The 27,720-nt window shown below is 46.7% G+C and overlaps 1 protein-coding gene across 1 annotated transcript; it reads left to right on the top strand.

Annotated features, from left to right (window-relative positions):
* Window positions 1-727: 727 nt before the first annotated feature.
* Window positions 728-10,747, top strand: LOC149439016 (uncharacterized). Its single transcript, XM_089659579.1, has 4 exons — window positions 728-1,045; window positions 4,725-4,988; window positions 7,916-8,019; window positions 10,270-10,747. The coding sequence occupies exons 1-4, from the start codon at window positions 736-738 to the stop codon at window positions 10,297-10,299; spliced, it is 708 nt and encodes a 235-aa protein (XP_089515705.1). The 5' UTR covers window positions 728-735; the 3' UTR covers window positions 10,300-10,747.
* The last annotated feature ends 16,973 nt before the right edge of the window (window positions 10,748-27,720 follow it).

The raw sequence follows: 27,720 nt of genomic DNA, 5'->3' as shown, positions 1-27,720 counted from the left end.
AATCCCTCCACTGCTCCACTCAGTGTCCTCCATCCCTCTCTGCCAATCCCTCCACTGATCTCCACTCAGTGTCCTCTCCCCTCTCTGCCAATCCCTCCACTGGCTTCCCATTGCCCAACTTATAAAACTCAAAACATTAACAATCACATATAAAGCCATTTATAACTCTGCCCAAATTACATCACCGATCTTTTCTCCAAATATCATCCAAACTGTCCTCTCCGCTCCTCCCACGACCTCCTACTCTCTAGTTCCCTTGTCTCCTCCTCCCATGCTCGTCTCCAGGACTTCCCCAGGGCTTCCCCCATCATCTGGAACTCTCTACCCCAATCTATCAGACTATCGCCTACTATGCCCACTTTTTATGCGATCTCTGAAAACCTCTCTCTTCAGGGAAGCCTATCCTGCCTTCAGCTAATAACGGAATCTTCTATTCCTCCTATCAGTCCATCCCCCACAGTTATTACCTTTTGTACCACCAGCCCCTCCCTCTTAGATTGTAAGCTCCCAGGATCAGGGCCCTCCTAACCCTCTTGTATTGAGCTGTATCATTGTTGCATTGTCTCCCTTTATATTGTAAAGCGCTGAGCAAACTGTTGGCACTCTGTAAGTCCTGTATAATAACAATAAAAATAATAATGTTCATGACACCAGAAATTGCAGTTCGTATTTGGGGCCACTGTGAAAGTTCTGCTGACATTTCTGATCTGTGGTCTCTTCCCAGGTCTCCTGTGTATGCTGATCATCCCGGTGTCACCAGGAACGGTGTATGTACAGAGCGGATCCGACATCACTGACTGTAATATAAAGTGTCCTTATAAAGAAGGTAAAATGGAGCTGTACAGACGGTGCGGAGAGAAGACGGTGATCGAGCATTACATGCATTACAACCACACTTCTTATCATGACCCCAGACTCCGACTGCACACAGGGAGCTGCTGCTGGAAGCTGACACATGCCAGGAAGGATGATTCCTGTGTGTATAAGGTCTTGTGTTACTGTGATAAGAATTATCTATTGTCCTCTACAGAGATCCGTGTTCTGGGTAAGAGTCCATATCCTGCATCACGCTTCTCCCCGCACTGCATTGTACTCTATGGGCGAAGAAATGTGTCTATTATACAGGATGAGTGAGGATAGGAAATCAAAGAAGTGCGTTGCGTCATGCAATCGGCACATGGCATTGCCCGCTGATACTTCCCCATCTGTCCTACTCAGTATGGTACTGGAGGTGTGTGGGCATCGTGTGTCCATTCTGGGCCAAGAAGGGTTGGTGACTTTAAACACAGACCTATGTATGGTAACTTGAGTGCCCGACCACACCAGGAAATGGTGCAGGAAACCCGTGTGCCATTCGCACTTGCATTCAAAAACACGGCAGCAGGTGTCAGTATTAATGACATCCCAAGTGCAGGTCACAAATGTCGTGCGTTTGCCTGCATTGGATCACATGGTACAGAAGTACCGTGCCATGTGGTTGCAGTCAATGTGTGAAGTTGTGTAGCCCATTCAGAATGACATGAAATTGCGCAGGAATCCGCAGAGAATTCAAGCGTGGTCCCGTGATAGGTGGCCACCTGGGCAATAAGTCCATCCGTGACGTTTCCTGGCTACTAAATATTCCACGCTCAACTGTTGGTGGGATTATAACAAAGTGGAAGCAACTGGGAACAGCCACTCAGCCACCAAGTGGTAGGCCACGTCACATGACAGGGCGGGGTCAGCGCATGCTGAAGCGCACAGTGCGCAGAAGTCACCAATTGTCTGCAGAGTCAATAGCTAAAGACCTCCAAACTTTGTGTGACCTTCAGATGAGCCCAACAACAGTGCGTAGAGAGCTTCATGGAATGGGTTTCCATGGCCGAGCAGCTGCATCCAAGCCTTCCATCACCAAGTGCAATGCAAAGCGTCGGATGCCGTGGCGTAAAGCACGCTGCCACTGGACTCTAGACCAAAGGAGACGTGTTCTCTGGAGTGACCAATCACACTTCTCTGTTTGACAATCCAATGGACATGTCTGGGTTTGGTGGTTGCCAGGAGAACGGTACTTGGCTGACTGCATTGTGCCAAGTGTAAAGTTTGGAGGGGGGATATGGTGTGGGGTGGTTTTTCAGGGGTTGGGCTTGGCCCCCTAGTTCCAGTGAAGGGAACTCTTAAGGCGACATTTTGGACAATTTCATGCTCCCAACTTTGTGGGAAGAGTTTGGGGATGGCCCCTTCCTGTTCCAACATGACTGCCCACCAGTGCACAAAGCAAGGTCCATAAAGACATGGAGGAGCCAGTTTGGGGTGGAGGAACTTGACTGTCCTGCACAGAGTCCTGACCTCAACCCCATAGAACACCTTTTGGGATGAATTAGAGCGGAGACTGTGAGCCAGGCCTCCTCCCCCGACATCAGTGCCCGACCTGACAAATGTGCTTCTGGAAGAATGGTCCAACCTTCCCATAGACACCCTCCTAAACCTTGTGGACGGCCTCAAGAGTTGAAGCTGTTATAGCTGCAAAGGGCGGGGCCAACTCAATATTGAACCCTACGGACTAAGACTGGGAGGCCATTAAAGGTCATGTGCGTGGAAAGGCCGGCCGACCAATACTTTTGGCAATATAGAGTAGCTGAGTATACATGGATTCCCCCATCTACACAAGTAAAGTGGATGGTGGAATCCTGCCCGCTGTGCCATTGTATTCTGACACTGGGGACCCCTCTGCTGTCAGAATACACTGATCAGCACTGGTGCCGATTGGCTGCAGCTGCTGATTGAATGAAAATTTTCCAACAGTCTCTTTCGACAGAAGTAAATCTATCTATTGATTTCTGGCAAACAAAGAAGAAAAAAAACGGAGCGGGTTGGAAAATATTACATACAGCACAGGGAATACAGTGGAGCTGGTTGGAGTATGTTACATACAGCGCAGGGAATACAGTGGAGCGGGTTGGAGTATATTACATACAGTGCAGGGAATACAGTGGAGTGGGTTGGAGTATATTACATACAGTGCAGGGAATACAGTGGAGCGGGTTGGAGTATATTACATACAGTGCAGGGACTATAGTGGAGGTGTTTGGAGTATGTTACATACAGCGCAGGGAATATAGTGGAGCGGGTTGGAGTATATTACATACAGCGCAGGGAATATAGTGGAGCTGGTTAGAGTATGTTACATACAGCGCAGGGAATATAGTGGAGTTGTTTGGAGTATGTTACATAAAGCGCAGGGAATACAGTGGAGCGGGTTGGAGTATGTTACATACAGCGCAGGGAATACAGTGGAGCTGGTTGGAGTATGTTACGTACAGCGCAGGGAATACAGTGGAGCGGGTTGGAGTATGTTACGTACAGCGCAGGGAATACAGTGGAGCGGGTTGGAGTATGTTACATACAGCGCAGGGAATACAGTGGAGCGGGTTGGAGTATGTTACGTACAGCGCAGGGAATACAGTGGAGCGGGTTGGAGTATGTTACGTACAGCGCAGGGAATACAGTGGAGCGGGTTGGAGTATGTTACGTACAGCGCAGGGAATACAGTGGAGCGGGTTGGAGTATGTTACATACAGCGCAGGGAATACAGTGGAGCGGGTTGGAGTATGTTACATACAGCGCAGGGAATACAGTGGAGCTGGTTGGAGTATGTTACGTACAGCGCAGGGAATACAGTGGAGAGGGTTGGAGTATGTTACATACAGCGCAGGGAATACAGTGGAGCTGGTTGGAGTATGTTACGTACAGCGCAGGGAATACAGTGGAGCTGGTTGGAGTATGTTACATACAGCGCAGGGAATACAGTGGAGCGGGTTGGAGTATGTTACGTACAGCGCAGGGAATACAGTGGAGCTGGTTGGAGTATGTTACATACAGCGCAGGGAATACAGTGGAGCGGGTTGGAGTATGTTTCATACAGCGCAGGGAATACAGTGGAGCGGGTTGGAGTATATTACATACAGCGCAGGGAATACAGTGGAGCGGGTTGGAGTATGTTACATACAGCGCAGGGAATACAGTGGAGCGGGTTGGAGTATGTTACATACAGCACAGAGTATATAGTGGAGTGGGTTGGAGTATTCTATATGGAAGGCAGTTATTAGAGTGGGATGGCATATACACCATACAGCACAGTGAATAGAGTAGAGTAGGACGGAGTATATACTATATACGGAGTATATGTACTTCTCTATGGAATAGTATGGAGCACCCGAGATCATGAATCGCGTGTAATCTCTCATGCGTCAAATGCAAGTGATCAGCCCTGGACTCAGGAGGGGAGATTTACTAAAACTGGAGCACTCAGACTCTGGTGCAGCTGTGCATGGCAGCCAATCAGCTTCTGACTTCAGATTGTTGAATGAAGATTTGTCAATAAAAGCTGGAAGCTGATTGGTTTCTATGCAGAGCTGCACCACATTTTGCACTCTCCACTTTTAGTAAATCTCCCTCAGGCAGTCTTCATTCCGGGCCCATCACTGGCATGTGAACGTTCCATGAGCAACTAAAAGCAAGTGGATGCGATTAGCTGCAGGACTCGGCAGCATGCCATTGCTTTCAATGGATCTGCCTCCCGCAGCTTCTCATGGGACCCCTGCTGGGGTTCTTACATCTATTCCCAGTGTTGTTGCATTTGCATGCGTGAATAAAAAAATTGTGTGTAGCTAGGACTCTATGCCATGTATCTGGGCTCCATGGTGGTGACCTATGATGGATGGTGACTGTCCTTCTGACCATTCCAGATCCGGTTCTCATCTCCAACATCACCAGTAATGGCAGCCGGCTGGGTGAGGACATGGCGGTGAGCGTCCAGTTCTCTGGAGAAGAGAGCGCTGTGACCTGGGAGGTGGACGGGGAGCCTCTCCCTGAAAGATACCGGCTGATAGATGACAATAGGACGCTGATTATCCCCAGTGTGCAGAGAGACGACGCCGAGAGGAGATTCCGGATCAGGATCACCAACCCGGTCAGCGAGGAGATCCAGGACTACCGGTTGGAAATCAGCGGTATACACAAGAATATACTGTATATTTTGTTATCAAAATTTCTATAAGGCATATACTATGGTTTCTATGGTTGACCTGGATAAACTGCCTCATGGTCCCCAGCTGTGAGGCCCTAGACCTCTCAGAATTCTGCCTCATGGTCCCCAGCTGTAAAGCCCTAGACCGCTCAGAATCCTGCCTCATGGTCCCCAGCTGTGAGACCCTAGACTGCTCAGAATTCTGCCTCATGGTACCTAGCTCTGAGGCCCTAGACTACTCAGAATCCTGTCTCATGTTCTCCAGCTGTGAAGCCCTAAACTGCTCAGAATCATGCCTCATGGTCCTCAGCTGTGAGGCCCTTGACTGCTCAGAATCCTGCCTCATGGTCCCCAGCTGTGAAGCCCTACACCGCTCAGAATTCTGCCTCATGGTCCCCAGCTGTGAGGCCCTAGACCGCTCAGAATCCTGCCTCATGGTCCCCAGCTGTGAGGCCCTAGACTGCTCAGAATTCTGCCTCATGGTCCCCAGCTGTGAAGCGGTAGACCGCTCAGAATCCTGCCTCATGGTCCCCAGCTGTGAAGCCCTAGACCGCTCAGAATCCTGCCTCATGGTCCCTAGCTGTGAGGCCCTAGACCGCTCAGAATCCTGCCTCATGGTTCCCAGCTGTGAGGCCCTAGACAGCTCGGATTCCTGCCTCATGGTCCCCAGCTGTGAGGCCCTAGACCGCTCAGAATCCTGCCTCATGGTCCCCAGCTGTAGGGCCCTAGACTGCTCAGAATTCTGTCTCATGGTCCCCAGCTCTGAGGCCCTAGACTGCTCAGAATCCTGCCTCATGGTCCCCAGCTGTGAGGCCCTAGACCGCTCGGATTCCTGCCTCATAGTCCCCATCTGTGAGGCCCTAGACCGCTTGGATTCCTGCCTCATGGTCCCCAGCTGTGAGGCCCTAAACTGCTCGGATTCCTGCCTCATGGTCCCCAGCTGTGAGGCCCTAGACCGCTCAGAATCCTGTCTCATGGTCCCCAGCTGTGAGACCCTAGACTGCCCAGAATCCTGCCATATGGTTCCAAGCTGTGGGGCCTTAGACCGCTCAGAATCCTGCCTCATGGTCCCCAGCTGTGAGGCCCTAGACTGCTCAGAATTCTGCCTCATGGTCCCCAGATGTGAGGCCCTAGACCGCTCAGAATCCTGCCTCATGGTCCCCAGCTGTGAGGCCCTAGACCGCTCAGAATCCTGCCTCATGGTCCCCAGCTGTGAAGCCCTAGACCTCTCAGAATCCTGCCTCATGGTCTCAGCTGTGAGACCCTAGACTGCCCAGAATCCTGCCATATGGTTCCAAGCTGTGGGGCCTTAGACCGCTCAGAATCCTGCCTCATGGTCCCCAGCTGTGAGGCCCTAGACCGCTCAGAATTCTGCCTCATGGTCCCCAGATGTGAGGCCCTAGACCGCTCAGAATCCTGCCTCATGGTCCCCAGCTGTGAGGCCCTAGACTGCTCAGAATCCTGCCTCATGGTCCCCAGCTGTGAAGCCCTAGACCTCTCGGAATCCTGCCTCATGGTCCCTAGCTGTGAGGCCCTAGACTGCTCGGATTCCTGCCTCATGGTCCCCAGCTGTGAGGCCCTAGACCACTCAGAATCCTGCCTCATGGTCCCAAGCTGTGAAGCCCTAGACCTCTCAGAATCCTGCCTCATGGTCCCCAGCTGTGAGGCCCTAGACCGCTCAGAATCCTGCCTCATGGTCCCCAGCTGTGAGGCCCTAGTCCTCTCGGAATCCTGCCTCATGGTCCCCAGCTGTGAGGCCCTAGACTGCTCAGAATCCTGCCTCATGGTCCCCAGCTGTGAAGCCCTAGACCTCTCGGAATCCTGCCTCATGGTCCCCAGCTGTGAGGCCCTAGACTGCTCAGAATCCTGCCTCATGGTCCCCAGCTGTGAGGCCCTAGACCTCTCGGAATCCTGCCTCATGGTCCCCAGTTGTGAGGCCCTAGACTGCTCAGAATCCTGCCTCATGGTCCCCAGCTGTGAGGCCCTAGACCTCTCGGAATCCTGCCTCATGGTCCCCAGCTGTGAGGCCCTAGACTGCTCAGAATCCTGCCTCATGGTCCCCAGCTGTGAAGCCCTAGACCTCTCGGAATCCTGCCTCATGGTCCCCAGCTGTGAGGCCCTAGACTGCTCAGAATCCTGCCTCATGGTCCCCAGCTGTGAAGCCCTAGACCTCTCAGAATCCTGCCTCATGGTCCCCAGCTGTGAGACCCTAGACTGCCCAGAATCCTGCCATATGGTTCCAAGCTGTGGGGCCTTAGACCGCTCAGAATCCTGCCTCATGGTCCCCAGCTGTGAGGCCCTAGACTGCTCAGAATTCTGCCTCATGGTCCCCAGATGTGAGGCCCTAGACTGCTCAGAATCCTGCCTCATGGTCCCCAGCTGTGAAGCCCTAGACCTCTCAGAATCCTGCCTCATGGTCCCCGGCTGTGAGACCCTAGACTGCTCGGAATCCTGCCTCATGGTCCCTAGCTGTGAGGCCCTAGACTGCTCGGATTCCTGCCTCATGGTCCCCAGCTGTGAAGCCCTAGACCTCTCGGAATCCTGCCTCATGGTCCCCAGCTGTGAGGCCCTAGACTGCTCAGAATCCTGCCTCATGGTCCCCAGCTGTGAAGCCCTAGACCGCTCAGAATCCTGCCTCATGGTCCCCAGCTGTGAGGCCCTAGACCGCTCAGAATCCTGCCTCATGGTCCCCAGCTGTAGGGCCCTAGACCACTCAGAATCCTGCCTCATGGTCCCCGTGGTTCTTTCCAAAAGTGAATTTACACTTTGCTTCACCTCATTCACTGACATAATAGACGATTCTCTCTGGAAGTGATCTTTCTCTACTCCTTTAGTAAATGGACCGGATTGCAGATGTATTATAAATGTATGTAAATCTTCTACATTGTGTGTACATTTCATTTCTCACAGACCCCGACTCACGTCGAGGAAGACTGAGCCTAGCTGATTGGCTCATGATTGGTCTCGGTTCCACAGGAATATTGCTGAGTGCATTTTTGTACGTTCTATATTGGGTGAGTGATATTCTCTCTATATATGCTGTATTGTGCTATTACATGTGACTCAAAAACCGCACTGACCAAACATGCACCAAAAATGCAGCAAGCAGGATTTTTTTTACACCGCAGCGGATCAGTGTGAAGACATGTATAGAATTTAAAGTGAAGCGTTTTTCTTCAGCTTTTCTTGCACTTTTTTGAAGCAAACGCGGTTCAAAAACTGCTCGGCCTAATTGATGGATCTAGGCTCAGTCACCGGCTCAAATTAGTCAGAGCAGAAGGTAGAGCAGTATGTAGTGATAGGCAGTCAGTGAGCAGTATGTAGTGATAGGCAGTCAGTGAGCAGTATGTAGTGATAGGCAGTCAGTGAGCAGTATGCAGTGATAGGGCAGTCAGTGAGCAGTATGCAGTGATAGGCAGTCAGTGAGCAGTATGTAGTGATAGGGCAGCCAGTGAGCAGTATGTAGTGATAGGGCAGTCAGTGAGCAGTATGTAGTGATAGGGCAGTCAGTGAGCAGTATGTAGTGATAGGGCAGTCAGTGAGCAGTATGTAGTGATAGGGCAGTCAGTGAGCAGTATGTAGTGATAGGCAGTCAGTGAACAGTATGTAGTGATAGGACAGTCAGTGAGCAGTATGTAGTGATAGGCAGTCAGTGAGAAGTATGTAGTGATAGGCAGTCAGTGAGCAGTATGTAGTGATAGGCAGTCAGTGAGCAGTATGTAGTGATAGGGCAGTCAGTGAGCAGTATGTAGTGATAGGGCAGTCAGTGAGCAGTATGTAGTGATAGGCAGTCAGTGAACAGTATGTAGTGATAGGACAGTCAGTGAGCAGTATGTAGTGATAGGCAGTCAGTGAGAAGTATGTAGTGATAGGCAGTCAGTGAGCAGTATGTAGTGATAGGCAGTCAGTGAGCAGTATGTAGTGATAGGGCAGTCAGTGAGCAGTATGTAGTGATAGGCAGTCAGTGAGCAGTATGTAGTGATAGGCAGTCAGTGAGCAGTATGTAGTGATAGGGCAGTCAGTGAGCAGTATGTAGTGATAGGGCAGTCAGTGAGCAGTATGTAGTGATAGGCAGTCAGTGAACAGTATGTAGTGATAGGACAGTCAGTGAGCAGTATGTAGTGATAGGCAGTCAGTGAGAAGTATGTAGTGATAGGCAGTCAGTGAGCAGTATGTAGTGATAGGCAGTCAGTGAGCAGTATGTAGTGATAGGGCAGTCAGTGAGCAGTATGTAGTGATAGGCAGTCAGTGAGCAGTATGTAGTGATAGGCAGTCAGTGAGCAGTATGTAGTGATAGGCAGTCAGTGAGCAGTATGTAGTGATAGGCAGTCAGTGAGCAGTATGTAGTGATAGGCAGTCAGTGAGCAGTATGCAGTGATAGGCAGTCAGTGAACAGTATGCAGTGATAGGCAGCCAGTGACCAGTATGTAGTGATAGGGCTGTCAGTGAGCAGTATGTAGTGATAGGGCTGTCAGTGAGCAGTATGCAGCAGCAGGGAAGTCAGTGAGCAGTATGCAGTGATAGGGCCGTCAGTGAGCAGTATGTAGTGATAGGGCCGTCAGTGAGCAGTATGTAGTGGAAGGGAAGTCAGTGAGCAGTATGTAGTGGAAGGGAAGTCAGTGAGCAGTATGTATTGATAGGGCTGTCAGTGAGCAGTATGCAGTGGCAGGGAAGTCAGTGAGCAGCATGCAGCAGCAGGGAAGTCAGTGAGCAGTATGCAGTGATAGGGCTGTCAGTGAGCAGTATGCAGTGGAAGGGAAGTCAGTGAGCAGTATGTAGTGATAGGGCTGTCAGTGAGCAGTATGTAGTGGAAGGGAAGTCAGTGAGCAGCATGCAGCAGCAGGGAACTTAGTGAGCAGTATGCAGTGATAGGGCTGTCAGTGAGCAGTATGTAGTGATAGGGCTGTCAGTGAGCAGTATGTAGTGATAGGGCTGTCAGTGAGCGGTATGTAGTGATAGGGCTGTCAGTGAGCAGTATGCAGTGGAAGGGAAGTCAGTGACCAGTATATAGTGATAGGGCTGTCAGTGAGCAGTATGTAGTGGTAAGGCAGTCAGTGTGCAGTATGCAGTGGCAGGGAAGTCAGGGAGCAGTGTATGGAGGTGATCAGGGAAGGTGAGGGCTGCCATACTGTCTTGGAGGACACCCCAGTAGTCACATGACCGGGGACAGTCAGTGAATGGATGATGTGCCATAAATCCTGTGAGATCTGTGATGATATTCTGTGCCATCACCTGACCTGTCATCCTGCATTTTATATTCTCAGAGATGTTTTTTGCGGAGTTTGGCCAATTAGATCAAGAAAACGAGGCCACCAGAAGACACAATACTTTGATCTGTGCCTACTATGAAAAACTTTTCCAGGACTTCCCCATCCTCTGGAACTCCCTACCGCAATCCATCAGACTGTTACGTACTCTCCTCACCTTCAGGCGCACCCTGAAAACCCATCTCTTCAGGGAAGCCTACCCCACCCACACCTAACAGCCGATCTCCTCCACTCCATCCCCCACAGCCACTTCCTCCTGTACCACTACACCCTCCCTCCTAGATTGTAAGCTCGAAGGAGCAGGGCCCTTGAACCCCTCGTGTATTGTATTACTGTATTGTCCTTGTAGTGTCCCCCACTATAATGTACAGTGCTGAGCAAACCGTTGGTGCTATATAAACACTGTATAATGTAATGTCCTTACTATGGAGAATATATCTGGGTCTACCATAGGGAAAGAACCTAAGCTAGCTATATATACAGTTGCAAGAAAAAATATGTGAACCCCTTGAAATTACGTGGAGTTTTGCATGAATTGGGCATAAAATGTGCTTTGAATGTCATCTAAGTCACAACAATAGAAGAACACAGTCTGTTGAACATAATACTACACAAACATTAGATGTTGCCATGGTTTAATTGCACATAACATGTAAACATTCACAGTGCAGGGAGGAAAAAGTATGTGAACCTTTGGACTTAATAACTGGTTGACCCTCCTTTTGCAGCAATAACCTCAACCAAACGTTTCCTGTAGTTGCAGATCAGACCTGCACAACGATCTGGAGTCATTTTGGACCACTCCTCTTCACAAAATTGTTTCAGTGTAGCAATATTCTTGGCATGTTTGGTGTGAATCGCTCTCTTAAGGTCATGCCACAGCATTTAAATTGGGTTGAGGTCAGGACTCTGACTGGACCACTCCAGAAGGCGTATTCTGTGCTGTTGCAGCCATTGTTTTGTTGAATTACTTGTATGCTTTGGGTCATTGTCCTGTTGCATCACCCATCCTCTGTGGAGCTTCAGTTGGCGGACAGATGTTCGTATGTTTTCAAGCAAAATGTCTTGATAAACTCTGGAATTCATTTTCCCATCAATGACAACAATCCGTCCAGGCCCTGAGGCAGCAAAGCAGCCCCAAACCATGATGCTCCCTCCGCCATGTTTTACAGTGGGGATGAGGTTTTGATGTTGGTGTGCTGTGCCTTTTTTTCTCCACACATAGTGTTGTGTGTTCTTCCCAAACAACTCCATCTTGGTTTCATCTGTCCACAGTATATTTTGCCAGTAGTGCTGTGGAACATCCAGGTGCTCTTTTGCAAACTTCAAACATGCTGCAATCTTCTTTTTGGACAGCAATGGCTTCCTCCGTGGTGTCCTCCCATGTACTCCATTCTTGTTTAATGTTTTCCTTATTGTAGATGTGTCAACAAAAATGTTAGCATGTGCCAGAGATTTCTGTAGGTCTTTAGCTGACACTCTGGGATTCTTCTTTACCTCATGCAGCATTCTGCTCTGTGCTCTTGCAGTCATTTTTACAGGACGACCACGCCTAGGGAGAGTAGCAACAGTGCTAAACTTTCTTCATTTGTAGACAGTCTGTCTTACCGTGGACACATGAACATCAAGGCTTTTGGAGATACTTTTGTAACCCTTTCCAGCTTCATGCAAGTCAACAATTCTTGATCGTAGGTCTTGTGAGAGCTCTTTTCTGCGAGGCATGGTTCACATCAGACAGTGCTTCTTGAAACCAGTAAACCCAAAACAGGTGTGTGTGTTTTAAGGGCAGGACAGCTGTCAGCAACACATCCAATATCATCACACTGATTGGAGTCAAGGTTGGCTCACTCCTGGCTCCAATTAGCTCTGGGAGAAGTCATTAAGCTAGGGCCTCACATACTTTTTCCTCCCTGCACTGTGAATGTTTACATGTTATGTGCAATTAAACCATGGCAACATCTAATGTTTGTGTAGTATTATGTTCAGCAGACTGTGTTCTTCTATTGTTGTGACTTAGATGACGTTCAGAGCACATTTTATGCCCAATTCATGCAAAACTCCACGTAATCCCAAGGGGTTCACATACTTTTTCTTGCAACTGTAAATGAGATATGCCCATTGGCTGCTCTGGGGAATGGATCTGTGCTCATACAGAAGATGGACGTGGAGCCAACATCTCTTCTGGTCCAGGCATTTGGGGATTTCAGTATAAATCAGGGGCTTGCAACCTGTCAATCATGATCTACCTGCTAGCTGCAGGCAAATGACTGGTAGATCAAGAACAGGTCCCTACTTTGCCAACCCCGCCACTGAGGTGCCAGTCCTCCGCACCCTCCCACCCCTCAGCCAGAAGACACTTCTATGTGGTGAAAAGAGAGAAGCGAGGCAGAGGACACTTCTATGGGGGGAGGCAGAGGACACTTCTATGGGGGGAAGGAAAGGGGGAGGCAGAGATCCCTGCTACATGGGGGGGATGGGGAAAGGACACTGCTAATGGGGGAGATGAGATCTCTGCTATGGGAGGGAGAGGAAGGAGGCAGAAGACATTGCTGTCGCAAAAGCGCGCATCAGAGATGGACGCGGTTCAACCATTTTGGTTTCAACCTCCATCTTGGCAAAGGGACTAACCTTCCTGAAATATATTTTCCTGCATCCTCCCCCCTTTCCTCTCTGTTCAGCCACAGCGACATCTGGTTGTGGGTCACTGGCAGGCTAGAGCAGAAGGGGGCCCAGAGCTGCAAAAGCCCCCCAGAGAGACAGAGCCTCTCTGCCCAAGAACCTGTGCAATCTCTCACCTCGTAACAGAGAAAAGGCAGCTTTCCCAGGAATTGAAAGAGGTTTTAACCTCGTAAAACCTAGCAGCGTAGGTGACAGAATTGAATGAACATTCCTCAAATCAATTTTTATCCTATGTCTCATATCTTGGAATATGGGAGACACACACAAAAGCCGGACATATCATCGGATGGACGGTGAGCAGGCGAATCGTTTAATAGGTCACTCCACTTGTCTTGCACGCTCAGGGAAGCAGAAACATAGATCTTGTGAACCGTGCAGCATATAATTTCATAATTCATATCTAAATAATCCTCAGACTTGTCGGTGTAATATTATACCCGCGAGGGGACTATCGCTCATGCAGCTGATAAGTTATAGACCAGAATATGAATTATGAAAGATGTTGGTTCTAATTTAGGGTTCCGCCTGACGATCCCTCCCTAAACAGAGTATTGGTCAGTTACTCAGAGCCACCCCCCTGCTGGGACATTTTAAAAACAGGCTAGCAGGCCTCAATAAGTAAGTTAAAGACATCTCCCATTTTTAACATCAATACCACCTGGGGAGACCCTTTCGCTCTGCAACTTGGATCTGCTTACAAACCAAGGCGTACTGGCAAGTAACTTAACCCTTTAACTTCCTTCCTATTATCTCTTTGCTGTGCTGTGGTTCTTTATATATTTATATATATATCTTAGTTACATCTTTTTTCTGTAAGTATTTTTATTGCACCCTGTTTGACCTTTTAGTAATAAATCTTCCTTTCTGAAAGTGTTGAACTGTTTCTATAGCTTTTAAATTGCAATTTACAAATCCCTGCCTTTAAAGAGACGCTACTGTTTGTTTAACCCTCTGTATGAAAAACCTGGGTTATGACCGTTTTATACAGCCGATTATATTGACCATTATAGTGTCATAGCTGAAGCCGAGTTTCCTCTTTCTCTGTACCAAAAAGGAGGTGGTGGCAGTAGAGGGTTAATTGCGGGATTAACCTGACCCAGTAACAAGCGCATTCAGGCTGCAGGCACAGATTGTAGTCCATTAGCGGGAAAATCGCTGTGCAGGGTGCAGCTGGGTGTGGCATTGTTACGCCCGTCACATCGCGGTCTGGATCGGCCAGTCCTTCGGTCACGAGTTTGGTGAGAAGGTCTGGGGTCTGACGCCGCGATCGTGACATATTGGTGGCACCGGTCGTGGGATTGTAGCATGTAGGTGGTGGCGATCTTGCAATTCGTGACAATTGCTATGTAGGGGAATGGAGGAGAGAGAAAGAGGACACTGCTTTGGGGGGAAGGGGGGTGGGAGGCAATGGACACTGCTATCGGGGGAAAGGGGGTAGAGGACACTAGTATGGGGGAAGGGGGGGCATTGGACACCTATATGATGGGGTGATGTGAAGGGTGGTAGAGGACTCTGCTATGGGGGGGGGGGTCAAAGGACACTACTTGTTGCGGGGGGGGTGATGTGAAGGGGACAGATTACACTGCTATGGGCAGGGCTGGCACTAGCATAAGGCTTCTTAGGGTGCTAGGGTGGGGGGGGGGGTAAAATCTGGTGACTTGGATTTTCAAAATACCTGTCTTCCAACGATCCCCTGTATTTTCCTTCTGCACAAGCTGATCCTCCTCTCCCTCCCACTGGCATTCAGCTACTGCAGGTTCCAATAAATGCCTTCTCTGCTGCCCCTCCTATTCATGTTCCTCTCTTTTCTGCTGTCCGACCCCCCCCCCCCCATGTGCTCCCCAATGGGGCTCCTTAAAAAATTGTAAAATAAATACTAAAAAAAAATATTTTGAAAATTAATAACCATAAAAACTACTGACATCATCCATTGCTCTACTTTCATTGTCCACTGCCCTACTGACATCATCCTCTGCGCTACTGACACCATCCACTGCCCTACTGACACCATCCACTGCCCTACTGACATCATCCTCTGCGCTATTGACACCATCCACTGCCCTACTGACACCATCCACTGCCCTACTGACACCATCCACTGCCCTACTGACACCATTCACTGCCCTACTGACACCATCCACAGCCCTAGTGACACCATCCGCTGCTCTACTTTCAGTGTCCACTGCCCTACTGACATCATCCGCTGTGCTATTGACACCATCCTCTGCCCTACTGACACCATCCACTGCTCTACTTTCATTGTCCACTGCCCTACTGACATCATCCTCTGCGCTATTGACACCATCCACTGCCCTACTGACACCATCCACTGCTCTACTTTCATTGTCCACTGCCCTACTGACATCATCCTCTGCGCTATTGACACCATCCACATCATATGTTTTATACAGTCTATATCATTGTTTTCAAAGTCACTAGTACACAGTAATGGCTCTGTGCATGCGGCATGAGGAATACAACTACATACAGTATACAGTGGGGAAAATAATGATTTGATCCCCTGCAGATTTTTTAAGTTTGCCCTCTTACAAAGAAATTATAATTTTTATCATAGGCGTATTTCAAATGGTAGAGACAGAATATCAACCAAAAATCCAGAAAAAACACGATACAAATGTTATAAATGGAGTTCCAGTTCAGTGAGTAAAATAAGTATTTGATCCCCAAGCAAAACATGACTTAGTACTTGGTGAAGAAACCCTCCTTGGCAACCACAGAGGTCAGACGTTTCCTGGAGTTGGTTCCCAGGTTTGCACACATCTCAGGAGGGATTTTGGTCCACTCTTCTGTACAGATCTTCTCTAAATCTTTAAGGTTTGGTGGCTGACGTTTGGCAACTTGAACTTTCAGCTCCCTCAATACATTTTCTATAGGAATAAGGTCTAGAGACTGGCTGGGCCACTCCATGACCTTAATGTGCTTCTTCTTGCGCCACTCCTTTGTTGCCTTGGTGGTATGTTTTGGGTCATTGTCATGCCAGAAGACCCATCCACCACCCATCTTCATTGTTCTGGCTGAGGGAAGAAGGTTCTCATCCAAGATTTTACAATACATGGCCCGACCATTGGCCCCTTAATGTGGCAAAGTCGTACTGTACCTTTAGCAGAGAAACAGCCCCAAAGCATAATGTTTCCACCTCCGTGCTTGCCTGTACGGATGGTGTTCTTAGGGTCAGTCAGCATTGTTCTTCCTCCAAACACGGCGAGTCAAGTTAATGGCAAAGAGTAGAGATGAGCGAAGTATTCAAAAATTCGATTCGGCGAATTTCAGGAAGAAATTCGATTCGATGCGAATTTATTCGCTACGAAGATGACTTATAAAAAGGGTTTCTAGGCTTCAGAGAGCCTTTAAATTAGTGCAGAACACTGTACCTTTAATTTAAATGCCCTTGGAGATGAGGAAGGAGAAGGAGAAGGAGAAGGATGAGAAGAAGGAGAAGGAGAAGGATGAGAAGAAGGAGAAGGAGAAGGATGAGAAGAAGGAGAAGGAGAAGGATGAGAAGAAGGAGAAGGAGAAGGATGAGAAGAAGGAGAAGGAGAAGGATGAGAAGAAGGAGAAGGAGAAGGATGAGAAGATGGAGAAGGAGAAGGATGAGAAGAAGGAGAAGGAGAAGGATGAGAAGAAGGAGAAGGATGAGAAGAAGGAGAAGGAGAAGGATGAGAAGATGGAGAAGGAGAAGGATGAGAAGAAGGAGAAGGAGAAGGATGAGAAGAAGGAGAAGGATGAGAAGAAGGAGAAGGAGAAGGATGAGAAGAAGGAGAAGGAGAAGGATGAGAAGAAGGAGAAGGATGAGAAGAAGGAGAAGGATGAGAAGAAGGAGAAGGATGAGAAGAAGGATGAGAAGAAGGAGAAGGATGAGAAGAAGGATGAGAAGAAGGAGAAGGATGAGAAGAAGGAGAAGGAGAAGGATGAGAAGAAGGAGAAGGATGAGAAGAAGGAGAAGGATGAGAAGAAGGAGAAGGAGAAGGAGAAGCAGAAGGAGAAGGATGAGAAGAAGGAGAAGGAGAAGGATGAGAAGATGGAGAAGGAGAAGGATGAGAAGAAGGAGAAGGATGAGAAGAAGGAGAAGGAGAAGGATGAGAAGAAGGAGAAGGAGAAGGATGAGAAGAAGGAGAAGGATGAGAAGAAGGAGAGGGATGAGAAGAAGGATGAGAAGAAGGATGAGAAGAAGGAGAAGGATGAGAAGAAGGAGAAGGAGAAGGATGAGAAGAAGGAGAAGGATGAGAAGAAGGAGAAGGATGAGAAGAAGGATGAGAAGAAGGAGAAGGATGAGAAGAAGGACAGTTCTGTGACAGTTTCTGTCTATTTCTGATAGTTCTGGGACATTCACTCCATACAGCGGTTTCAACCGCTGTATGGAGGGAATGTCATAGAACTGTCAGAAATAGACTATTTCTGACAGTTCTGGGACATTCACTCCATACAGCGGTTGAAACATTGTATCTATTTGTTTCCATAAATGGATCCATTTATGGAAACAAATAGATACAATGTTTCAACCGCTGTATGGAGTGAATGTCCCAGAACTGTCAGAAATAGTCTATTTCTGACAGTTCTGGGACACTCACTCCATACAGCGGTTGAAACATTGTATCTATTTGTTTCCATAAATGACATTCTGCAGATACACTTAGAGGAGCTCTGCAGATACACTTTTTGCCGGCTTGGAATTATTCTTATTTTCATCCTACTTCTTCTTCTTCTTCATCCTCATCCTCAGAAGAAGAAGAAGAGGATGAGGATGAGGATGAAGAGGAAGAAGAAGAAGAAGAAGAAGTAGGATGAAAATAAGATTAATTCCAAGCCGGCAAAAAGTGTATCTGCAGAGCTCCTCTATTCTGCAGATACACGTAGAGGAGCTCTGCAGATACACTTTTTGCCGGCTTGGAATTATTCTTATTTTCATCCTACTTCTTCTTCTTCTTCTTCTTCTTCATCCTCATCCTCTACCTCTTCTTCTTCTTCTGAGGATGAGGATGAAGAAGAAGAAGAAGAAGTAGGATGAAAATAAGAATTCCAAACCGGCAAAAAGTGTATGTGCAGAGTTCCTCTATTTCTGACAGTTCTCTGACAGCTCCTTCACATGTACAGCGGTTGAAACATCTGTATCCTAAATGGAAACTAATAGATACAATGTTTCAACTGCTGTACATGTGAAGGAACTGTCAGAGAAATGTCAGAAATAGCGGAGCTCTCTGCAGGGACACTTTTGCCGGCTGATCGGGAAAATTTCGATTCGCGCACCCGAAGTAGGCAAAATTTCGGATTCGACGCGAATCGAATTTTTCCTGAAATTCGTATCGAATTCCGGTTCGCCTGGTTCGATTCGCTCATCTATAGCAAAGAGTTTAATTTTGGTCTCATCCAACCACAGCACTTTCTCCCAATCCTTCTCTGAATCATTTAGATCAGGGGTCTCCAAACTATGACCCTGCAGCTGTTGAAGTACTACAAGTATCATCGTGTCTCTGCCTCTGGGAGTTTTGCCTGTGGCTGTCAGAGTCTTGCAAGGCCTCATGGGACTTGCAGTTCCTTCACACATGGAGGGCCATAGTTTGGAGACCCCTGATTTAGATGTTCATTGGCAAACGTCAGACCGGCCTGTACATGTGCCTTCTTGAGGAGAGTTACCTTGCAGGATTTCAATCCATGGCGGCGTATTGTGTAACCAATGGTTTGTTTGGTGGCTGTGGTCCCAACTGCCTTGAGATCATTCACAAGCTCCTCACGTGTAGTTCTGGGCTGATCAGGGGCGGACTGACCATTTGGAAACTCAGGCACTGCCCGAGGGCCTGGGGTCAGTAGGGGGCCCCATGAGATGCCCCTGGAACCTTTTTCATAGGCTTTTTTGAGTTTGGGCAAGAACACAGGGGCCCCATGATCCCCTATTGCCCGGGGGCCCCATGAGTTGTCAGTCCGCCCCTGGGGCTGATCCCTCACTTTTCTCATGATCATCCTTACCCTCATGAGACGAAATCTTGCATGGAGCTCCACACCAAGGGCGATTGGTGGTTATTTTGTATTTCTTCCATTTGGGAATAATGATTCCAACAGTTGTCTCCTTTTCACCAAAAAAAAAAAAATATATATAATATGTAAACCACCTGCGCTACCCAGACTACACCTATAACCTAAGATGGGAAACTGCTGTCACCTGGCTATACACCTGGATAGAATAGCAAAGAAAGGGAGAAAAATGGTGCTGCACTCCCACACAAAACACCTACATGCTATAAATATTAAAAAAAAATATAATATACAAATAAAATAAATATAAATATAAACATAAATTCCTCTTACAGGCTGCACTGTCTGGGATGTATAAACATCTAATGTGAACAATTTTGTGCAATAATGCTTGAGGTGATAGTCATAAAACTGTTGGATAATGATTGAGGAATCCCATGTCCAAGTTCAGGCCGTTATCTCTTGTGTCAAATCCTACAACAATGGAGTGCTACACAAAGAAAAAGGAACAGCTGCTTCACACCTCCACAAGGACGCAACCCCAAACTGGACACCTATATTGATAGTTTCAGATTGCGAGCTACATCCAGGGGTGGACTGACAACTCATGGGGCCCCCGGGCAATAGGGGATCATGGGGCCCCTGTGTCCTTGCCCAAACTCAAAAAAGCCTATGAAAAAGGTACCAGGTGCATCTCATGTGGCCCCCTACTGACCCCGGGCCCTCGGGCAGTGCCCGAGTTTCCAAATGGTCAGTCCGCCCCTGGCTACATCCCTGATGTCCACCCAGCAAAAGAAAATTCTGTAAAATCTTTCACCACTAGAGCGAAGGGCGATACACGATTTGCGCAACAATCAGCCCATCACCATCAAACCAGCGGATAAAGGGGGAGCAGTTGTTGTAATGGATATAAACAAATACATACAAGAAGGCCAGAGGCAGCTGGAAAATACCATCTACTATAAAAAACTGATTATGATCCGACCCAGGACTTTACAAAGCAATTAAAAGGTCTCATTAAAACACTTCCAGCCCACCTACATTCAGAAATGCGATTCCGGATCATCCAGAAATCGGGGACTTCTACATGCTGCCCAAAGTCCACAAGCCAGGAAATCCAGGCAGACCCATCATAATAGGTATGAATACACTCACCGAACAAATCTCAGGCTTTGTAGAAAATTTTTTAAAACCGTTAGTCAAGAATACTGCTAGTTTCCTGCAAGACACAACTGACTTTCTGAACAAGATCAACAACATCCAGCAATTACCATCTAATACACTTCTAGTGACTATGGATGTGGTATCCCTGTATAGTAATATACGGATGTAGTATCCCTGTATAGTAATATATGGATGTAGTATCCCTGTATAGTAATATATGGATGTGGTATCCCTGTATAGTAATATATGGATGTGGTATCCCTGTATAGTAATATATGGATGTAGTATCCCTGTATAGTAATCTATGGATGTAGTATCCCTGTATAGTAATATATGGATGTAGTATCCCTGTATAGTAATATATGGATGTGGTATCCCTGTATAGTAATATATGGATGTAGTATCCCTGTATAGTAATATATGGATGTAGTATCCCTGTATAGTAATCTATGGATGTAGTATCCCTGTATAGTAATCTATGGACGTAGTATCCCTGTATAGTAATATATGGATGTAGTATCCCTGTATAGTAATATATGGATGTAGTATCCCTGTATAATATATGGATGTAGTATCCCTGTATAGTAATATATGGATGTAGTATCCCTGTATAGTAATATATGGATGCAGTATCCCTGTATAGTAATATATGGATGTAGTATCCCTGTATAGTAATATATGGATGTAGTATCCCTGTATGGTAATCTATGGATGTAGTATCCCTGTATAGTAATATCCCTCACAAGGATGGATTAGCTGCATGTCACAGATCCTTATCTTCCTCACCAAACCACAAATACACTGCTGAGGATGTTACACAGCTCGCTGAATTCATACTTACACACAACTACTTTGCTTTCAATAAAGACATCTATCTTCAATGTATGGGCACTGCGATGGGAAGTAAAATGGGACCCCAATATGCCAATTTATTTATGGCTGACCTGGAGGAAAAATTCCTGAACAGCATGGAACAAAAACCATCCAGATACTATCGCTATATTGATGATATTTTCATCATATGGACAGAAGGTGAAGAAAACCTAAAACAACTTTACTCATTGATGAACACTTTTAATCCATCAATCAAACTAAAAATGGAATACTCAAACACAGGTCACCTTCCTAGACACCACAGTATACATCAGGGATGATACGCTTCACACCTCAATGTACAGGAAACCCACCGACAGATGCAACTACCTCCACAGTTCCAGCTTCCACCCCCAACACACAAAACGTGCCATCATACACAGTCAGGACATCAGATACCACCGAATATGTTCTGACCCAACACACGAAACGTGCCATCATACACAGTCAGGCCATTAGATACCACCGAATATGTTCTGACCCAACACACGAAACGTGCCATCATACACAGTCAGGCCATTAGATACCACCGAGTATGTTCTGACCCAAGAGGCAGAGATACACACCTCGGGACACTAGCAGACTCCTTCCATAAGAAAGGTTACAAGGACAAAACTATCAACTCCGGCATAAACACAGCCTTGAGAACCCGAAGAGAAAATCTACTTCAGTACAAAGAGAAAAAAACAAACAACCGTGTATCACTAGTAACCACATACAACCCAGCACTAGAAGGAAGAAGAAAAATAATCAAAGATTTACAACCCATCATGACAGAGGATGGAACTCTGTAAGAAATATTCCAGCAACCCCCAATACTGGCCTCCAGACATCCCCCCAACCTCAGAAATAAACTAATCAGTAGGAAACTTCCTTCTGATCAAGATGTCACAAATAATGGGTCGACTTGACCTCTGGGATCCGAGCTAGAGGAGGCGGAGCCTAAACATGGCGGTGCAGGAGAGCACAATGTGAGTGCTCTCCGGCAACCTCCGTACCAGCCACCCTGAGAACCCTCCCGGTAGGGTGTGTGGAGCCCTACCTGGGTGAGGAGGTTCTTTGGCGGAGATGCCGGCGCTGTGACTGGGGAAGGAGAGAGAGCGGGTACCGAGCTCCAGGAGACTTTCCTAACGCGGCGAGCCGGGAAACACCAGTGGGGCAGCCGAGGTGACGGAGTGACGCGGCGTGACCACGTGGTCAGCCGCAAAGGAGCTCTGGGAAGGTGAGAAGCCGGTCGGCGCCCGCAAAGGAGTGGGAGATGCCGGTCTAATCCCTAACCTGGAGCCCAGCAGAGCCTACGGTTGGACATCCAGCTGCAGAGGGCCACAAGAGACCCTGAAGGAATCCCCCTGAGACACAACTTTGGAGAGAAAAGTGGACAGCTGTAGACCTGGGCCGGCTCACAGGAGAACCAAATGAAGGAGGGTGAGTGAAAGCGGCCCAGGATAACATTAAGTTTTAAATGTCCAGTGTCTTGGACTGTGGGAGGTGAAGTTAAGCATCCTGTAAAAGTGTGACGGGGGATCCCCAGGGGGACTTAAGAGTGTGGAGGAGGGAAAAGAAGGAAGGAAAGGAAGAGAGAAGGGATTAAGTGGCTCTAAGAAGGGGAAATGGAAACGAGTCTGGAAAGTAGCCCTAGATTATCGTTGGGTCTGAATAGTAGCAGCCAACAAATGACAGAAAACATAGAAAGGAAAGATCCTGAAAATGACTTATAAGTCCCGAATAAAAGAGAAATGGCAGAAATGTTTAAAAATCTGGAAAAAGTTTTAAAGCAAGAAATGACAAGCATACGGCAGGATCTGGGGCATTTGTTACTGAGAATGGAAGAACCGGAGGGAAAATCATACCCAAAACATCTCAGATTTAGAAAAAAGGACTACTACTATTAGGAACAAGCAGAAAAAATTGCTATATAAGATGTAAGTTCAAGAAAACAGGGATAGGAGAAGCAATCTTAGGATACGAGGAATCCCAGAAACCTTTAAAGGAGGAGATCTGCAAGAAATAGTCTGTAAAATTTTAAACTCCATTATGGACAGACCTGAAACAGAGCTAGTCAAATTGGAGGGAGTATATAGAACAGGAAAGTTCCACCAAGGAAAAGGGAAGGAAAAACCAAGAGATGTAGTTGCTCAGCTGTATAAGTATGAGGATAAAGAAGAGATTTGGAGAAGGATTAAAGGAAGAACAATTATTAAGTACGGAGAAATAAACATTCAGATTTATGTGGATTTATCGCCTGAGACTTTGTGGAGAAGGAGATCCTTGAAAGCCCTGTTAGAGCAGATGAGAGAATGGAATGTACATTATAGATGGGGCAACCCAGCGAGTTTAATCGGATGGAAGAATGGTGTTACAGCTTATTTGAGATTTCCAGAGGACTTGAGAGACTTCTGTGATAGACTGGAATTGCATAGAATAGTGATCAATGGGTGGGAAGAAGAGGGAGAAATAGGTGTTGGGGCAAAGGAGGGTTGGCAGACTGTTGGGAGGGGGGGAGGTGGAGAGGGGACAGCGGGGGTTGTTTTTTTTTTTTCTTTTTCTTCTTCTTCTGTCCCCTCTCTGCTTCTTTTTCCCTATGGTGTTTTTTTTTTTCTCTTCTTCTCCAAACGCACCGTAAAAATTAAAGTTTAATAGAAATAAACAGATAGATGGAGGGTAATTGGGGAGGTTGGAGGGAGGGAGAGCCGTTCATGGGAGGAGTTCAGCCTCAAGGGTTAAATCAATGGTGGGTATAGACCAAGGGTGGGCAAACTTTTTGACTTGAGGGCCACAATTGGTTCATATATTGGACCCGGGGGCCGGACCAAGAGTAGATGAATGATGTGTATGTGTCATCCATAGTAAGTATAGTAATATTCCCCCATAGTAAGCATAGTAATTAATCCCCCATATAGTAATTCATCCCCCATAGTAATTCATCCCCCATAGTAATTAATCCCCCATATAGTAATTCATCCCCCATAGTAATTCATCCCCCATAGTAATTAATCCCCCATATAGTAATTCATCCCCCATAGTAATTCATCCCCCATATAGTAATTCATCCCCCATAGTAATTCATCCCCCATATAGTAATTCATCCCCCATAGTAATTCATCCCCCATAGTAATTCATCCCCCATATATAAATTCATCCCCCATAGTAATTCATCCCCCATAGTAATTCATCCCCCATATAGTAATTCATCCCCCATAGTAATTCATCCCCCATATAGTAATTCATCCCCCCTATAGTAATTCATCCCCCCTATAGTAATTCATACCCCATATTAATTCATCCCCCATATTAATTCATCCCTCATATAGTATTTCATCCCCCATAGTACTATTCCCCCCCAAGTAGTAAGCCAAGTCCCCCCTGTGTCAATTCACTTACCTTTGCTCTGCGCGTTCCTCTCGCCGTGTTCCCGCGCCGTTCCGGTCTTCAGGGCGGACTGTGAGAGGAGCCTAGCTCCCCTCACGTTCGTCACGCTGCCCCGCCTACACACATCCTGACAGCCATCCTGACAGTATCACGCTCCACGGGCCGGATTAAAAGGTCCGCCGGGCCGTATAAGGCCCGCGGGCCGTAGTTTGCCCATTGCTGGTATAGACCCACAAATGATTAGTAGGCAACTTAGAAGCCTAAAAATGGGTGGGGTAGCAAAAGGGGGGGTATGGGGGGAGGGGGGGAGGGACCACGGAATGAGCAGGAGGAGGTAGTAGGGGGGTGGGTAATGGGAGGAGAGGTGAGGTATGTGGGATGGGAGGGGAGTTACAGGGGAGGGGGGGAGGGAGAGAATGGGGAGGAGATATTAAAGTTAACACTCCGCATAAGGAAGGGAAGTATAAGGGAATTGAGGGTGGAAAAGAGAAATTTGAGGAGAAAAAAAGAGATACAAGAAGTATGGAAGATCTATGGTTTAGAACGTATAATGTGAATGGGTTGAATTGTCCTGGGAAAAGATTTAAGTTGTTCAAGGAGCTGCAGCATAGAGAAGCTTCGGTGGTCTTTTTGCAGGAGACACATCTTGAGATTAAGTCGAATATTAAGTTGAGCTCTAGAAACTACCCAACATGGTTTTATGCAGATTCCCCAATTAAGAGAGCTAAAGGAGTAGCAATAGGGTTTGCAAAAAACATAAGGTTTGAGCTGGAGGAGAGAGAAATTGATCCTGAGGGGAGATTTTTGTTCTTGAGAGGTAGACTGCAAGAGATGGAATGTACATTTGCAAATATCTATTGTCCAAATAAAAGATCGGAGTTATATTTGAAAGGGGTTTTGAGAAAATTGATAGCCTTCAAAAAGGGGCGCTTGATCGTGGCTGGGGACTTGAATTTCTGTATGGATCCAAAAATGGATACGACCTCTTCTGTGCAGCGAGAGGGAGGTAGGTCTCTGAGAACTTTAAAGAAGGTGATGCACGAGTGCCAACTGGTGGATATCTGGAGAATAATACATGGGAAAGAGAGAGACTATACCTTCTTCTCTAATGTACATGAGATGTACTCGAGATTGGACTATATATTGGTTGACCATCAACTTATCGAAATGGTGGCTAAAGTAGAAATAGAGGCAATGTCTCTTTCAGACCATGCCCCTGTTACATTGAAAATAGGGTGGGGGAGGCGGTTGACAGGTGGTATGGGATGGAAGTTGAATGAGGCTCTTCTCCTGGATCAGGAGATTGATCAGAAGATTAGGGAAGAGATTGAAAGATTTTTTCAGGAGAATGAGACAGGGGAAGTGTCGGTGGCTACAGTATGGGAATCCCACAAGGCCTACATAAGAGGTATATTGATCGCGTCCGGGGCAAAAAAGAAAAGGGAAAGAAGAGAGAAACTTACTGGGTTGTTAAAAGAAATATTTTATCTGGAGCAGTTACATAAAAATAGAAAAACAAAAGAGATAAGACAGAAGGTAATAAAAAAGAAAGAAGAACTAGAGATACTGATGGAAGAGGAGAGGAGAAGGGTTTTCAATAAAGTGGCAAGTGAGAGGTATAGATGGGGAGATAGACCAGGAAAATATTTAATGAAAGCCTTGAGGAAAAAGAAAAACAGGAACTATATAGAAAAAATAAAAAACCCCAAGGGAGAAATGGTTTATTCTACTAAAGAGATTGCCAAGGTGTTTAAGGAATATTATAGTAAGTTGTATAATATTACTTCTCAGTAATAAAAGTGGAAATGCGAGTAGAGAAAAAAGAAGGGTATATTTAAAAAACGCAGGACTACCGAAGTTAAGTGAAGAACAACTGAATTCCATTGATTTAGAAATCACGCAGGAGGAAATAAAAATAGCATTAAAAAGTACCATGACGGGGAAAAGCCCAGGCCCAGATGGGTATACTGTGAGGTACTATAGAAAATATAGTGAATTGTTAATACCAAAACTGAAAAAATATATGAACGCCCTAGGTGGGGAGATGGAGATGAGGCGAGAATCGTTACAGGCCCATGTGGTGCTTATTCAAAAGGAAGGGAAGGATGCTTCTCAGTGCTCTAGTTATAGACCAATCTCACTTTTGAACATAGACACTAAGTTATATGCAAAGGTCTTAGCAAATATGTTGAAAGATTTAATGCCAGAATGGATCCAAGGAGACCAAGTGGGATTTGTACCAGGAAGGGAGGGTAGAGACAATGGGTTGAGATCTTTGTTGCTTATTCAGAAAGCTAGGAAGGGGAAAATCCCGACGGTGGTGCTTTCGATCGATGCAGAAAAGGCATTTGACAGAGTAGACTGGAGCTTTATGATGGACACCTTAGAGACTCTAGGATTGGGAGTTAGAATGATAGAGTGGATAGGAAAATTGTATAGAGAGCCCTCCGCGGTTATTTTGGTTAACGGAGAGAGGTTGGAACCTATTGGGATGGCAAATGGAACAAGACAAGGATGCCCACTGTCCCCATTGCTGTATGTGTTGTCATTGGAACCTTTATTGGCAACAATTAGGAAAAATATGGATATAAAAGGAATACAGATAGGAGGAATTGAACACAAAGTGGCTGCCTTTGCGGACGACCTGTTGTTCTATGTGGTAAATCCTAGGATAACACTCCCAAATTTAATGAAGAGCCTAAAGGATTATGGGGAGTTAGCAAATTTGAAAATCAACCCAACAAAAACTGAGATCTTAAATGTAAATCTTCCAAATAGTGAAAAAGAAAAGATTCAAAAAGAATCCCCTTTTATATGGAAAGATAGAGAGATAAAATATTTAGGGGTTAAACTCACTGCTTCATATACGAATTTGTATAAGATAAATTACCGTATTTTTCTCTCCATAAGACGCACCTGACCATAAGACGCACCTAGGTTTTAGAGGTGAAAAACAAGAAAAAAAAAATATTCTGAACCAATGGACTGCAGACACAGTACAGGGGATGACCAGAGACTGCGGACACGGTACAGGGGATGACCAGAGACTGCGGACACGGTACAGGGGATGACCAGAGACTGCGGACACGGTACAGGAGATGACCAGAGACTGCGGACACGGTACAGGAGATGACCAGAGACTGCGGACAAAGTACAGGGGATGACCAGAGACTGCGGATACAGTACAGGAGATGACCAGAGACTGCGGACACAGTGCAGGGGATGACCAGAGACTGCGGACACAGTACAGGAGATGACCAGAGACTGCGGACACAGTACAGGAGATGACCAGAGACTGCGGACACAGTGCAGGAGATGACCAGAGACTGCGGACACAGTGCAGGAGATGACCAGAGACTGCGGACACAGTGCAGG

This window comes from Staurois parvus, unplaced genomic scaffold (genome assembly GCF_062004578.1).
Source record: "Staurois parvus isolate SC_StPar_1 unplaced genomic scaffold, SC_StPar_1.0 ptg001166l, whole genome shotgun sequence".
Taxonomy (NCBI): domain Eukaryota; kingdom Metazoa; phylum Chordata; class Amphibia; order Anura; family Ranidae; genus Staurois; species Staurois parvus.
This window is presented reverse-complemented; position numbering and strand designations above follow the sequence as displayed.